Here is a 16,270-nt window from a genome sequence, read left to right on the forward strand (position 1 = left end):
GCATCTGAGTGGTATCTGACCACTCAGATCCTTGCCCAGGGTCTGTTCTGTACCAGGCCCTGTCCTAGACACTGGAAATGGTATTGTCTTTGGCTAAAAAAAGGGCAGGAAATCTCAGTGCACCACACATTTGCTGTCTAGAGCCAAGTAATTTAATGCTGTGGTTCTGGATGGCAACGCTGGCTGCTGTATGGAAGCTGGATTGAGTAAGGGCCAAGAGGTGAGTGAGTGTGGGGAGAGGAGCGTGTTGAGTGGGGCAGGGGGATAACCAAGGTGCAGTGACCAGCGGAGGATGTGGGGAAGTAGGCTTGAGGGAAATGAGGTGCGTATTCCCTGGCTGCCTGAGCGGCCTAAAGATAGGCAGGTGGATAGATTGGACAGAAGTTCAGCAGATTAAAGAGACCTGCAGCTAAAAAGTCAAGTTTTGAGCCAACATTGAAAAACTGCATTTTGGTGGCTCCTATCTGTAATCCCAGCACTCATGAGACACAGATGGGAAGATCACGAGATTTGAGGTTTTGAGACAGGTCTCACTATGTAGTCCTGGCTTGACCGGAACTCACGTAGACTTAGCAGGCTTAAAACTCTTAAGAGTATGGGGTTGGGGATTTAGCTCAGTGGTAGAGCGCTTGCCTAGCAAGTGCAAGGCCCTGGGTTTGGTCCTCAGCTGGGGGGGGGGGGGGGGGCGCGGGCGACGGGGACTTAAAGAGTATGCCTCTGCTAGGATTAAAGGCTCCTGGCCTCCCAAAAGGAAATCTTAAAACACGTCTCCAAGGCCTCAGTACTGACCACTTATCTGGCTGTCTTCATTTGGATCTTTATAGAACTTGTATGTACATAATACACATGCATGTACACATACAATCTCAGCACTTGGGAGGCAGATGCAGGCAGGTCCCTATGAGTTCAAGACCATAGTGGTCTACATAGTTCCAGGCTAGCCCAGGGTTACATAGACCCCATCTTTAAAAACAAATTGTGTGTGTGTGTGTGTGTGTGTGTGTGTGTGTGTGTTTGGGGTGACGTGAGATGACTTGGCAGTTACAGGTACTCGCTGCTCTTATAGAGGATTCAAGTTTGGTTCCTAACACCCATATCTGCAGCGCACAGCCTTCAATAACTAGTGCAGGGAATCCAGCACCCTCTAAGCACCTGCACGCACATGCAGATACACGTACAGATGCACACATAAACGCATGGGGGCGGGGAAGCATCTGTCATTTGTAGCAGTTGGGTTGCCCCAGGTCTCAGCACTCTAGTACTCAGACCGAGAATGGCGGATGCTGACCTGTACTGTTTTAACACAGACCTGGGGTCACAACCATTCCAAGGTCTGTGGCTACAGGGAATGAGCTAGAGGAGAGAGGAAGAGGAATCCAGACTCCAGCCAATGTGAGCACCTGAGAATCCTGTTTGTGAGTCAGAAGATCCTGAAGTACTTATAGTCAAAGGGGATAAATGGTATGAAGAAAAGAGGGTATGGATGTGTGCACCACACACAATGCTACATGCACTTGTAGGAAGAGCTTTTGGAGATGGTGGTTTATGCAGACCTGAAAGGTAAGAGGAAGCCTGTTATGTAGATCCAGAGGAAGACTGCCAGTAAGTAAGAGGTGAGGAGGCCTTGGAGCAGATGAGTGCTTGTGTGTTGAAGGAGCAGTCTAGGGAACTTGCATGCCTGGAGCAGAATCGGCTAGGAAGGAAAGGGTACGTGGTCAGAAGTGGGGAGGTCATAAGCAGATAGCTGGACCTGCTGTACATTAGGAGGATTTGAAGTTTTACACCGCATCAAATGGGAAACCACGGTAGGATCTAGAGCGGAGGAATGATACCAATTAATGTAGGATTACCCGTAGCTGCTGTGAAGGAGGGGATGAGAACAGAACCAGTGTAGAAGCTTTTGCTATAACCTAGGAGAGGCATCTGGTCCCATGGCAGTGGAGTTGCTGAGAGGTGGCCAAATTTGGGTAAGTTCAACTTTAGGCAAGTGTTGAACTTAAGTGTGATGGATGGTGAGCAACTGTTTAATTTGAGACTTACATCTCTGGCTTTTCAACCCTCTTCAGGCCCCTGTTCCTGTTCTGCCAATGAACACTGAGTGCCTCTGCCCAGAGAGTGGTGGACCCAAGCAGGTATGGTCAAGGTTAGAGGCTGACTACAGACACTCTGGGCAGTCATCAGGGCAGAGAATAAATGGGCAAGTCAGATCTAGTGGCACTGCTGGGAAAGCTGAGCATTTACATGGGTGCTGCAGACCCAGACCTGGAGAACTGCGCGGTCTTATAGTAACCCCCACCTCTTACCCTCCTAACACTTAGCCATGCTGGGGGCTTCCCGGTTTTCTTTTTCTTTTTTTGTATGACATTTCATCTTATTAGAGACATTGTCAAACCCATCCACTCTCAGAGCTGTTCCCATGCAGAGGGATCAGTATACGTCACCTGTCCTGTAGTTTTTCTTGCTTTATTTCTTTATGTCTGTAGCCAAGATTTTCAGGAAGTCTCCCCCATCAGTCAGACCTGATCTCTATTAACCTTGAAGAAGGACAGCCTTTCATTTCCTGTGGAAACAAAATGTAACCTCTCCCTTAATGCAATACATTTTCTGAATTTCATTTTGCATTCCATATGAAACGACTGCTTCCTTAAATCTTCTCAAATCTAACATTTCTATAGGATTCCAATTAACTTTTACATAATCTTCAGGGTTCCTATCTGGTGGTGGTTCTTGTAATTGGGTGTATTAAGGTTGGTGTTCTAATAACCTTAGGCCACTCCTCTTCAGTTTCATAGTGTAATGTTGCAGTAGGTTCTACTCTAAATTTCTCTGTGAATATTTTTCTTATTTTCATTAGTAGGTCTTTCTAAGGCTTATATCTTTGGGGGGGGGGGGTTTCGAGACAGTGTTTCTCTGTGTAGCTTTGCACCCTTCCTGGATCTTGCTCTGTAGACCAGGCTGGCCTTGAACTCACAAAGATCCGCCTGCCTCTGCCTCCGGAGTGCTGGGATTACAGGTGTGCTCCGCCGCTGCTGCCACCACCCGGCTAAGGCTTGTATCTTAAGTATAGTGTTCTGCCTGCATGTGTCCCTGCAGGCCAGAAGAGGGCGCCAGATCTCTTTACGGATGGTTGTGAGCCACCATGTGGGTGCTGGGAATTGAACTCAGGACCTCTGGAAGAGCAGCCAGTGCTCTTAGTTGCTGAGCCCCTCTGCAGCCCTAAGGCTTGTTTCTTATCAAATTATCATATTTGGAAGTTACCAAACTACTTTTCTAAGGAGAAAATATTAATTACCAAACTGATAGCAATTACAGTAGACATTATGTCCATTCCAGTTGGTCACTTACCCCATGTTCACATTTTCCTTCACACCATCAACAGTAGCACTGTACAGGGTCCTAGCACCCTGCATTGTCATGTTCCCCCTTCTTAACTGGGAAAGATCTGACCTAAAGGATTTCCCAGGTATCCCACCAAATCTGCTGAATCTCCAAGAGTCCTGGCAAGTGGTAGGCACCTGCTGTGAATGCTCCTACAGAAAGGCCCAGACTGCAGCTGCCAGAGCCAGCTGGTGTTGACCCCTCCCTCTGTGTGGTTGTGCCAACGTTGGGGCACCAAAATGCTGTTTTACCTTCACCTCAGTGATGCACTTTAACTGCAGCAGACCGGCTGCTCAGGCCGTAGTCTAGAGGGAATCCTGTCCCCAGACAGTGGCTCTGTTGCTGCCACCAGTAGTAGCTTTAACTAAATCTCTATCTTTTAATAAAAGATTCAAAGACTAGGGTGTAAACCTGTGAACTCAGAGTCAGAGTAGCAACTGGCTAACTTTCTGTCTTTGCTGCTCTCCCCGGAAGCCTCTCTCCTTCGGAACGACCCCCACTAATAAACCCACCTGTGCGCTTCCCTGCTACTTCCTGTCAACTAGTTGTTAACCCTGCCTCTCTGAGCCCAGGTTAATTTTATTTAACTAAAGCAATGCAACACATCTTTACATAGTTAAACAAATGCAGCATAAACAAATGTAGCACATCTTTGCCTAGTTAAACAAATATTCCACAACAGAATTCTGCTCAGTTGGTGTCTCCGTTTATTACTGCTATGATGAAACACCATGGCCAAAAGCAAATTGGGGAGGAAAGGGTTTATTTGGCTTACACTTCTGTGTCCATAGTTCATCACTGAAGGAAGTCAGGACAGGAACTCAAACAGGACAAGAATCTGGAAGCAGGAGCTGATGCAGAAGCCATGGAGGGGTGCTATTTGCTGGCTTGCTCAGGCTGCTTATTTTGTTTTGTTCTGTTTTTCGAGACAGGATTTCTTTGTAGCATAGACTATCCTGAAACTCCCTCTGAAGACTAGCCTTGAACTTGGAAATCTGCCTGCCTCTGCCTTCCAAGTGCTTGGATCAAAGGCATTTGCCACCACTGCCTGGCCACAGCCTGCTTTTTAATAGAACCCAGGGCCTCCAGTCCAGGCTTGGCCTCAACTAACTGGGCTGGGCCCTCCGCTATCAATCACTAATTAAGAAAATGCCCTAAGGGCTAGCCTACAGCCCAATCTTATGGAGGCATTTTCTCAATTGGGGCTCTCTCCTCTCGGATGACTCTAGCCATAGAATTAGCCTGCACAGTTGGTTACTTATTTGTAAATAGAGGCACCAGATCGTAACTCAAAGGAAGAAGGCAGGGATGCCATGATCTGGCGGCTGGGGAGGGAATTGGAGCCCACACCCAGAGAATCCAGCCTGGCTGCCCTATACCGGGCCAGCTGGCAGAGTAGGTAGCAAGGTGTTCCTGTGAACCCTGGCCCTAGGACATCTCTGGCTCTGAGCCAGCTGCTGGTGTAGTAGGAAGACCCACCTCTGACAACCCAGATCATTGGGAAACCGGAGCTACCAGGGTTTGGGAGGTGTGAGACCAAGGCCAGGAGACAGTTAACAGAGAGATTGGCAGCTAGGAAATCCAGGAAATACTGGCCTCTTTGATTCCCCAGGGACATGTTCTTGCCAATCCCCAAGTTCCAAAGCTCCCACTTAGATGGCCCAGGTTAGTAGGGGAGTGGCAGGCAAGAGAAAGTTGGCTACATCATTTGGACAGCTGCTAGGCTAACAAGTTTACAGGCCTCAGGCCAATGCCCTCTGGGAGTGGGGCAGCCTGGGGCCCTGACAGACCAGGTGAGGTAGGGGTTTGAGATGGTTCTGGGCAGTTTAGTTTTTCTCTGACAGCTGCCATTTCCAAAACTGGTACCCACAGGGAGGAAAATCAGAACTTGCCACTTCATACATCTTTTTCACCTATGTGTATATGATTGACTTCGTGTATAGTGCACTGCATAAATGCCTGGTACCCAGGAAGACCACAAGAGGGCATCAGATCTACTGGAACTGGAGTTAGAATTGTGAGCCACCACATGAGTGCTAGGAATCAAATCCAGGTCATCCGGAAGACAAGTTCTCTTACCCACTGAACCATCTCCATGCCCAGACTAAAGCCCTGTGACCCTGCTTATCTGCTGGTTCAAGAGGACAAAGTGGAGCCCAGTATCCGGCCTGCTTGCCTCCATCTCTTTTTCCTCCAGGAACCAGATTATCTCAGAGGTATGGGGGGAATCCGCAAGGGGCCCTAGATCCCAGCTCCTACTGTCTCCTACTTTGTGGGGGCAGCAAAGGCAGCACCAGAGAAGTGACTGGATTGGGGTTCTCTAGGCCCAGTGCCCTGGGCAAAGTGGCAGAGTTGGAGGAGGCTGGGCTGTCCAGAGCTGTGTGTCCTTTTCAGAACAGGCCACTTTCCCCAGGTGCCATAAAACCCACTTGCCCTGCCTGTTGGACTTGCCCGTGTCTGTAACCTATCGTTCCTGGCCTGGTTGCAGGACAGTGTTCGTGGCAGGCAGATGGATACAGTACTAGGAACCAGACCGTAGAGCCAACCCAAGTGTAACTGCAGGTCAGTCTCCATGCAGGGGACTGAGACTCAGTCTGGACACGTCCTCAGCCAGTGCATCCCTACCCCACCCTCCTGTCTTCCTGGCTCAGCCAGCCCAACCCAGCCCAGCCCTGAGGAGAGCGTTGGCAGCTGGAGCTGGGAAAAGCATGGCAAAGCCAAGAACAACAGAGGCCCCGCCTAGATGCTGCACAGACCCTCTTCTGGCTTGGGGTAGCCCCTCCTCCTGCCTGGGCCCTTGCTGTTGTTTCCTCTTGGGCTCCTATGCTGTCCCCCTGGCCCTCCTTGCCTCCCTTTTGCCAGGCCCCAGGCTGGCCCTGCAGGTCATTGCATCCTCTGCCTCTGGGTGGAGCCTCCCCTTAACATCGGGTTTCTCAGGGTCCTCTCTCATCCTTTCCTAGTTCTCAGAGTTCCCTCCTGGACCCCAATGTTTCTAGGAGGTGGGTTGCTTCCTTCCTGGGTCTCTGACCCTGTCTTTCAGCTCTGAGGCTCTGCTGCCCTCCATTCTGCTACAATGACAGGCTGGGTCCCTAAGCCAGGGAGACAGAAGGCACAAGAGTCCCTTTTGCATGGAGGACTCTAATGGAACCGAGGGTGCAGGGGCTCAGGAGACACAAGGCTATCGAAGCACAGCTTCTCTTCTGACAGAAGAGACACTGTACAAGTGTCCAGCTCCGCCTGGCTGACTCACTTTGGAGGTCCAGGTCGACAAGCACTGACCCAGTAGAGGCAGTAACACTGCCCTGAATGAAGGCCTCCACCAGCACTGGCCTGGGCACAGAATCTTCCTAGTCCTGGTTGGGGGTGAGTGTGGGGATTTTGTGACTTTCTTATCCCCCAGTCAACCCTGGCCTCTTCCAGGATGGACTGGGTGGTTCCTTATCTTTCACACAGCCTCGGGGAAGGGATGTAGAGGGCAGAAGTGTCTCCTTTTCCAAGTCCCATACTGCAGCTCTCCAGCACACAGTCTACCCTACCTACACTTGTTCGTTGGTACCATCTCAGCCCATCTCTGTCCTCTGCTCTAAGCCCACCTTCTAGCAGCACAGTGGAACAAAGCACCAGAATGTTCCTGCGCCGTGCGCCGAGCTTGTCTGTCTGTTCCCCACCCCACCCTCAGCTTGCCTCTGCTTCTCCATTGTGTCTCCAAACTCCTGGTAGGACAGGGAGCCCCAAGAGGGGTGTGATCATGGAACGGGGTCACGGGGCAGAGCTGCAGCAGATTTGGTTCTAATTGAAAGGCCAGAGGCACCGGGAAATTCCTTTCCTTATTGATCCCAGTGGGAAATTAAAGCCAGTAGCTGGGCATGGACCGCTTATTGGCTGCAGCTCCTCACAGCTCTGGGGCCCTAGCCCCTGCCCCTTGCCGGCTGCATCCCCATCCATGTCTGCTAGCCCTCCCAGTGCTTCCCAGGCCTCCTCATCCCTCTGTCTCCTCTTCCCAGCGGCTCACTTAAACACCCCGCCTATTCCCCTGGAATTAAAGGGCTGCTGAAGGCTGAAACCCCCCGCCTGAGTCAGTCCGTATATTGCAACCACCCTCGCTCTCCTTCGGCAAAGTCGGGGTGCTTGGAGCTCTGGCCTAAACTGCCAAACCACAAACACATCTGGAAAGAATTCCCCGCCCAGTCCCACTTCCCTTTGTCTTATTCTGATTCTGGAAATCCCAGCCAGTTGCTAGGGGAGGGGGTGGTGGGGATGAAGAGTAGGGAGTGGGCCCAGGGCTCCACTCCCACCTGGGGGAGCCTCCTCCCAGGCTCTAGCCTCTGTGGGACTGCCCACCTGCCCTGTGTTCCTCAGAACTGCCATCCCAGGCCTCCTTCCTAGGCTAGGTGTCTTCATCCTGGTGACCAGCTGTGAGGTCCTCAAGGCTCTTGGAAAGAGGGCTTGCCTTGTGCTTTTCTCTTGCACCAGGGAGAATGCCACCCGAGTAAGAGAATGGGCTCCAGGGAGATGGACCCTGGAGAGAGGACAGCAGGCGCCTGTTTTCTGCCCTGTTCCCTCCTCAGACCTTTCCTCATTTCTTGGGCTATAAGCTGGATTTCACTGTCAGAACCCAAAACCTCCTCAATGTACCCACAGCAAGGCGACGCTGGGGTGGGGAGGGGAGCTCCGACCTGTACTCAGAGCACTACCCAGAGCCCCCCTTCCTCCCCGTCTGCCTCTGTAGCAGTCTGCGGTGAAACTGGTGCCCTTTCTTCCAGAAGCCTACACCCCTGTGTCATCCCCCCCACCCCCAGTGAGCTCTCCCCTTTAAAATCTGGAGTCTCAGACTCAGGCCGAAGTGTTTCACTCCCTTCCGGGTGGTGATGGATGCGCGGGGGTGGGGTGGGGTGGGGTGGGGGATGGGGGCGGTCCAGAAGCCCTTGTGAGAGGCAACCTCCCTCCCTCCACCTCCCAAGTTTTCCACACCCCATTATTCGGGGATTGCCTCGACCTATGCCTGACTCGCATGACACTGGCCTGGCGCTGAGGTGAATCCCCCAGGCCCTGTCCCCAGCTCAGTCCGATTCCCACCAAAGCCTGCCAGTCCCGGTTCACCCGCCGGGTCTAACCTTGGCCACGCTGACATGGAGGGGCCAGGCAGGGACCTTGTTTGAGATCCTGTGGGGGATACAGGGAGGATCCCGGGAGGCTGGTGGAGGACTCCGAAGCAAGGGTGAGCGCTTCCCGCTCCCGCACCCACCGAGCGGCGGCGTTGCCTCTGGCCTCGGGTTGCCCGCGTGCCTCCAGGCCCTCCTGCAAGCCCTTTCTGCTTCCTGATCTCTTCTGGGTCCTTCCACTAGGGCTTCACCCACTTAATAACTACCCTCGGAGGGGCCAGGCCCGCCTCACTTTCGGCTCAGGATGGGGATATCTCACGTCCAGGCCCACCCCTTCCCCCGCTCAGCCAGACTTCCCCCAACCCCAATGGCTTCGTGGCGCACAGGGGGCTCCACGTCCGCCTCCGCCTCCATGTGGCCCAGGGGGCCTGGGAAGCGGAGCCACAGAGAAAACTCCTTAATAAAGAGTCGTGTCAAGTGATTGGCTGTGACCTCTGCCCTCCTAGCCTCGCGCTCGGGGGCTCCAGCTTAACCCTTCATTGTCCGTCCGGTGCTTGGGGAGGAACGAATGAGGTGCCTTGTGCTCACTTAAGGCGTCCCCAGGTACTGCTCGAACCCAGAGCTGAGTCAGGGGGTGGGGGACAGAGCGGCTCCTCCCAGTCACCCAAAGGAACGCCTGAATTCCAAGGATCCAGTGGGGTCTCCAGATGTCTGTCTGGCGCCGAGCTGTCCAGAGCACCGAGTTTGGTAGAGGGCTAGTAGGAACTGGCGAGACGGGACCTGTGTTCGCTCTGTAGGCCGTGAGACCGGAGCATCCATGACCAGGCAAGGCGTGCCCTGTTCTTGCCAGAGGCACAAACCCTGTGCTAGTCTTCTGACGCTTCCCCGTCCGCCTACTGATGCGGGAGAAGGGTATCTTGGCCCTTAGAGAACCCTAGACCCACCCACAGTTCTAGAAACAGGCGGGATTCGGAATGGACGGGGGTGAGGTGGCCGCAGAGCAGGGCCCCCAGGTGGGGTAGAAGGCGGGGCGGGGGCGGGGCCGCCTCATGCACCAGCTGGGTATAAAAGCCAAGAGCGCCGGCGCCCAGCGGCTTTGCAATTGTCCTCCACGCGGCTCGGACCCGGGTGCAAGGATTAATTCTGCAAAGGGCGCAGCATCCAGTGCTCCAGCTGAGGATCTAAAGAGAAAGCCACCTCGCTGCCACCATGCCTAACTTTTCTGGCAACTGGAAGATCATCCGATCGGAAAACTTTGAGGAATTGCTCAAAGCTCTGGGTAAGGAGGTTTTCGAGTGCTGGGGAGGGGGCAAGATGGGCGCTGGAGTCCCTGGAGCCGAGGGAGCGAAGGCCTTAAAGAAAAGGAGGCCGAATCAGGGCTAGGTGCCTGGGAGTCTGCATCCCAGAAAAGGGGCGTGCCAGACTCCCTGGGTCCTGAGGCATCAGGCCCGGGACTCTTAAATCCTACTTTCTGAGGCTGGGCGCCCACCAGTGCCAGCTTCAACGGTGACTCAGAGCCTGTGAATCAAGCAAAAACCAGAAGCACAAGGTTAGTCTGGGGGTTGGGGGGTTGGCTAGCCTCGGCACCTTGACCTGCTGACCAGGGAGGGTACCTGGGTCAGCTCTGAGAATCCAGTATCCAAGCAGGGAGCCCTAGGAGCCATTCCAAGCTCTTTCCACGTACCCTAACAGTAACCCAATCCCTGCGACAGGTCCATTACCCCCAACACTTGGCTCCGCCCACCAGGTGGTCCACCGCTTTAGCTCCCGGACCCTCCCCCACTTGCGTTTCCACTCTGTTCTCCCCACCCTACCCCTGCCTGTGAGACAAATATTTTCCTACAGCAAGCGGCTCCAAAGCCCTCAAATCGCTCTGGACAATTACCACTTTCTTAGATTTCAACAAATGCCCTCGTGTGAAACACCAATCCCCATTTCCGAAAGTCCCTCCTAGTCAGGGACCAGCTGCACCCAGCCTAGCTGGGCTCTTAGCCAAGGGCGGGAACAGAGAACCCACCCAGACGGCCCTTCGGACCTTCCCTGCCCACCTGCTGCTGCCCTCCAGGGTGGGACTGGGCTAAATGTATAGGAGAGACATCTGAGGAGAGAGGGGGTTAGCCACCCCAGGCAGTGGGAACAGCTCCAGAACCTAAGGGTCAGCATGCCTTCCATTTCTGGACTGGAGAGGAGCCTCGGTTGGGAATCAGGGGATACCCTCAAGAGCTAGGGACTATACAAGAGTGAGTCTGGAAGGGAAAGGAATGTTGTGAGGGCAGCAGGGCCTCCGTTCTCATCTTTCCGTGCTGTTGGTCCTTTGTGTCAGCTAACCGCAGTGGTTCTTAGAGTCATACCCATGTTGCTCGCTCCTCCCTTGCTGAAATTAAAGATCAAAGGATAGAAATTTTCTTTTCTGAAAATCTATTGCCATTTCCTCCCCATTTGCTCTGAATTCTGGACACTTCCCCTGGTGGATGTGGGAGCCTGGCATCACCCCCAGGTTCCAGCTGGAGAGAAAGGGCCAACCCTATTATCTGTCCTAAGAATGTTTGTCTTCCCTGCAGGGTCTCTGAGAGCCACGCGACTTGCTAGGGGGCAGATTGAAAACAGACCTGTTACACAAACTGCCCTGTGTCAGCCAAGGTCATCTGAGCCAGGCCCCCAGCTCTGCAGGCACCCAGGACTGGGTGGAGGGAGCTGTCTTCTGAACCCAGCCTCTGCAGACTTCTCTGTCCTGTTCAAGGGTCCATGTAAAGGAGGCGGCTCCAGGCTGGCCACGATAGTCAAGGCCAACAGAGCAGGTCTTTTTGTTGAGACTGGATGAGCCAGCCTTGGGCCTGAGTGTAGAGTTTTCTTCCCAGGAACTGTCTTGGAGCTGTGGGACGCATGTGTCAGGCAAGGGGGGGGCAAGGGGGGGGGGCAGTGGCAGTTTGAGTGTCTTGTCCCCTGGTGTGCCCTTAGAGGGTTGGTTCTCCTTCGCTAACAGGCTTGCAGAGGTAGGGGGAGGGCCTCATGTTGATGCCCCTACCTTCTGGTTGTGCCCGCAGAAGGGTGTTCTCCATCCACGGGGCCTCTTCATAACTGGGGGCAGGCAAGGGAAAGTCTATGAGGACACAGAGACTCTGGATACACAGAGGTGAGGTGGGAAGGCCTAGAGGATCCTGGGGCTTGAGACATCAGAGCAAGGGAGGGAACAGTACCCTTTCTTCCCCTTTCCTCTTCTCAGGACAGCAGAGAATTCCTCTGAAGGAGACCTGGGGATATTACAGGAGCACCAGAGGGCAGTTTGGCACAGGGAACTTTGTCCAAACCTAGTTTGGGCTTTTTCTTTTTCACTTGCGTATGTTATGTGCATGAAATAATGGGCTTCACTATGTTCTAGCTTGCATTTCCTTCCTTCCTTCCTTCCTTCCTTCCTTCCTTCCTTCCTTACTCATTTTTCTTGAGACAGGATTTCTCTATATAGCCTTGGCTGTCCTCTTGCTCTGGAGACCAGACTGGCCTCAAAACTCCAAGATCAGGCCTGGCAGTGGTGGCGCACACCTTTAATCCTAGCACTCGGAAGGCAGAGCCAGGCAGATCTCTGTGAGTTCAAGGCCAGCCTGCTGCTCTACAGAGAGAGAGATTCAGAACGGGCACCAAAACTACACAGAGAAACCCTGTCTCAAAAAAACAAGAACAAAAAAAACTCCGACATCTGCCTTCCTCTGTCTTTCAAGTGCTGGGATCAAAGGTGTGCCCCATCACACCTTTGTCTTGGCTTTTTCATTTGATTTGCTTTTATCTACAATAATGTTTTCAGAAAACATGAAGGTGTACTTGACCTTGTGTATCTTAAGTTCTTAGACACGGAGCCATAGGATGCTTTGAGGGAGCACTACTGTCTCCATTTGAGGAATCAGAAACTGTAAAAGGTTAAGCTGTCTGCTCAGTGTCACTCAGCCTGGAGCGGGGAGTATCCCAGCTTCTGGAACTTACTCCCTGAGCCTCTGGCTTTCAGTAGAAAGGAAGTATCTTCCTCAGCTGAGCATCTGCTCCTCATTTTTGGGAGGGACAGAGATTTGCAAATGAGGACCTAACCTCATGCCAAACAGGGTAGACAGCTGGGTCAGAGAGGACAGTAACCTGGTCTCCCCTGCAAGTGGGCACAGGGCACCTAGTAACTCTGACAAGCCTACCTCAGCAGGTCTCGAGCCCAGTGGTGAAAGGCCACAGTGAGGTAAACTGAATGCTGGCCAGGTAGCCCATGGGGGAGGCTTCCTCTAAGGAGTGGGTTGCTGGGACTTGGTGAGTCCCGTCCACTACTGGCCATAGCCCAGGTAGTATTCTCTGCCCCCCCCCCCCATCTCTCTGTCTCTTCTCCCTCAGCCTATAGCCTGTTTTGCCACCCTTATCACCATCCCCACCCCCATCACCTACTGCCCCACACACTGTCTGGGCTCCATGAGGCTGCTCCAGCTGTGTGTGGGGGGCAGGGTGTGATGGGCCAGTCCTCTCTCTCTCCCTGCAGGGGTGAATGTGATGCTGAGGAAGATTGCTGTGGCTGCGGCATCCAAGCCAACAGTAGAGATCAAACAGGAGGATGACTCTTTCTACATCAAAACCTCCACCACTGTCCGAACCACGGAGATTAACTTCAAGATTGGGGAGGAATTTGAGGAGCAGACTGTGGATGGGAGACCCTGTAAGGTGAGGGACAGGGAGAGTCCCTTCCTGTCACAGCATCTCCTTGCCCTGCTTCTGTGTCCGGTTTCCCTGGACTCTTGACCCTTGGGAAGGAGTTCCCTAGGAAGTGCAGGGTGCTGGAAAGGGGTCTAACTCGCTTCGGCCCTGACTGTGGGCTCAACCCATTTGGCCTCTGGTCTCTTACAGAGTTTGGCAAAATGGGAGAATGAAAACAAAATGGTGTGTGAGCAGAGGCTTCTCAAGGGAGAGGGCCCCAAGACCTCCTGGACCAGAGAACTGACCAATGATGGCGAGCTGATCCTGGTGAGCCCTGCCCCATCCAGTCCTCTGGAAGACCCCTGCTGCCTTCAGCCTTCTCTGCCAGGCTCCAGCAGGTTCTAAAGCAGCTGTGGCCATTCTCCTCAGCCTCCTGACGGGGCTGTTGGAAAAACTAACCCTTTTTGTGCAACAAAGATGTGCCCAGAGGAGCCCACAGTTTTCCAATGGGCTATCCCTGACTGCCTCTGGACTCCAGGAGGAAGTGGGTTTCTGCTTGCCCCCTAGCAATGATGCCCAGGCATTCTTGCATTTGCTCTTGCCTGTTTGGGCTTAGAAGTAAAGCAGTCTGCCTTCAACCCTCCCTTTTAAGACCAAGGTGCCAGGTGCCTCACCAACTAACTATTTCTATCCTTCTAGACCATGACGGCAGATGACGTTGTGTGCACCAGGGTCTACGTCCGAGAGTGAGTGACTATGGGTCCAAGAACTGCCACAGACTTCTTCCCCTCCCCCACAGGCCACTAAGCCCTTCCCCTGTCTATCTACAAGCTAGCTCTCCCCTTACTCCCGAGGACCACTGCTTCCTGCAGGGCCTTTTGTTCTTTGTTTGCTCTATGCCAGAGAGGAGCAGATTGCATAGCCTAGAACCCCTTCTGCCATCTTGTGCCCATCCCCGGGTTGGCGGTCTCAGCTCCATACCAGAGTCCTTCTTCCTGGAGGAGACTGTCTTTCTGGCCTCTACTCTTTATCCCTGTAGTCTGTATGATTTAGAATATTTATTTGTTCATTTTATTAAAATGTTTGAAAAAAAAAGTAAACTCCTGTGGCTCCCTGGGCAGTGATAGACAAGTTTAGCCTCGTCTGAAGTGCAATGGGAGACGGTACTGTCCCAGCAGGTCAGACTTGTCCAGTGTGCCTCCTTTGCTTGCTGTGAGTATCTCCTCTATGCTCTTCCCCAGCCCTGGTCCCCTAATCAGAGTGCTGGGTTCTAGGGAGCTGACTCCCACTCTCCCCACCTGTTTTCCATGGTGTTGACATGCGCTGGCTTCCCACGTGGTTCCAGGTGAGCCCAGTAACACCCACAGGCTGACCTTGCTCCTGCCTAGGTCTCTCAGAGAAAGTTCTCCAGTCAGTCAGCACCTACATCTGCATTGTCCTTCCTCCATGCCTCCAGATCTCCCACATGCCTGTTCTGCTCCTGGCTTCACCGAATCCAAGCTCCTTAGGTGCCACTCCCAAGCCTGCAGAGTACATACTCAGGTGTTTCAAGGTGTGACCACAGGCAAATTATTCAAACATCTTTGGGCCTTTCCTGTTTCTAAAATACAAAAATGTTTTAAAGCATGGCGGTTTAGACCTTTAATCCTAGCACGTGGGAGGCTGAAGCAGTCAGTGAGTTCAAAGCCAGCCTAGCTACAGTGTGACTCCTGTCTCAAAAGACAGGACTGAGCCTGCCTAGCTCAGTTGGTAGACCATGAGACTCTTAATCTCAGGGTCATGAGTTTAACCTCCTGTTGGACGCCAGGTATAATGAGAAATCCATGGGAGTCTGCTTAAAGGGCAAAAGGAATTTACTAGGAAAGAAAACTCACTAAACAGAATGGGAGAATCAGGCTGTATTTCAAGGTCGTAGGTAGAACAGATATTCACTACAATAACAGGGCTTCGGAGATGGCTCAGTGGATAAGTGCTTCCTATGCAAGATTGAGTGCCCAGATTTGGATCCTTAGAACTCACACGGTACAGCTGGATGTGGTATAGCTAGATGTGGTAGCAGTCTTCCAGGGGGTTAGGAGGCAGAGACAAAGAGTCCCTGGAGGCTCGTGGGCTAATCTGGTGGTCAGAGTGATGAACAACAAGAGAACCTGCTTCAAACAAAGTGGAAGGCAGGACCTGACACCTGAGGCTGTCCTCTGACCTCCACTTGTGTCATGGTATGTGTCTATCTTCATACACACACACACACACACACACACACACACACACACACACACCACACTACCACCACCACCAAAGACGAAAACAACTTAGGGCTGGACATAGCTTGCCAGTGCAATGAGTGCTTGCCTAGTATGTACAAAGCCCTGGGTTCAATCCCCAGTACTGGGGGTAAAATAATCACAAAGTTCGGGCTGGGGCTGTAGTTTAGTGGCAGACGACTTGCCTGTTATGTACAAGGCCTGGAGTTCCATCCCACCACCACCACCACACACACACACACACACACACACACTCACACACACACACACACTCACATACACACTCACACACACAAACACACACACTCACACTCACAAACACACACACAAACACACACTCACACACACACACACACACACTAAACCAACCCCACAAACTCACACAGTGTTTGGCTTATGTACTAGTAAATTCTACCTGGGTCTAGGGGTAGCGGGGTCCAAAGTCTCAAAGACGGTCACGTCTCTCCTTGTCCCTCTGCCGTGCCCCTCTCTTGAGCTTTTGCATGCCACATTCAACTCTGTCCCACAGATACTTTTCTCCAGTCAAAATGAGCTTCCTAGGCAGCCAGGCTGACAAAGTTACAGCCTGGGACACACTGGCAGGAGACACGCTCTACCTGGGCCCACCTCTTCACATCCCAAGTGATCAGGTTCTGATCAGACTGTAGAACCACCTTGCACTAGTTGATAGCAACAGGGCACAGGGTCTAGTGATGGGTCAAAGCTGGATCTTACAGCTGGGTGGTGGTGGTACACACCTTTAATCCCAGCACTCGGGAAGCAGAGTCTGTGAGTTCGAGACCAGCCTGGTCTCCAAAGCAAGTTCCAGGAAAGGTGCAAAGCTACACAGAGAAACCCTGCCTCAACCCC

General features: G+C 52.7%; 1 protein-coding gene across 1 annotated transcript; it reads left to right on the forward strand.

Moving 5' to 3' along the window:
• The first annotated feature begins 9,587 nt into the window (after positions 1-9,587).
• On the forward strand, positions 9,588-14,186 carry Crabp2 (cellular retinoic acid binding protein 2). Its single transcript, XM_036190995.1, has 4 exons — positions 9,588-9,759; positions 12,988-13,166; positions 13,350-13,466; positions 13,839-14,186. Exons 1-4 carry the CDS (start codon positions 9,690-9,692, stop codon positions 13,887-13,889), a joined length of 417 nt encoding a protein of 138 aa, XP_036046888.1. The 5' UTR covers positions 9,588-9,689; the 3' UTR covers positions 13,890-14,186.
• Positions 14,187-16,270: the final 2,084 nt, after the last annotated feature.

This window comes from Onychomys torridus, chromosome 6 (assembly GCF_903995425.1).
Source record: "Onychomys torridus chromosome 6, mOncTor1.1, whole genome shotgun sequence".
NCBI lineage: Eukaryota > Metazoa > Chordata > Mammalia > Rodentia > Cricetidae > Onychomys > Onychomys torridus.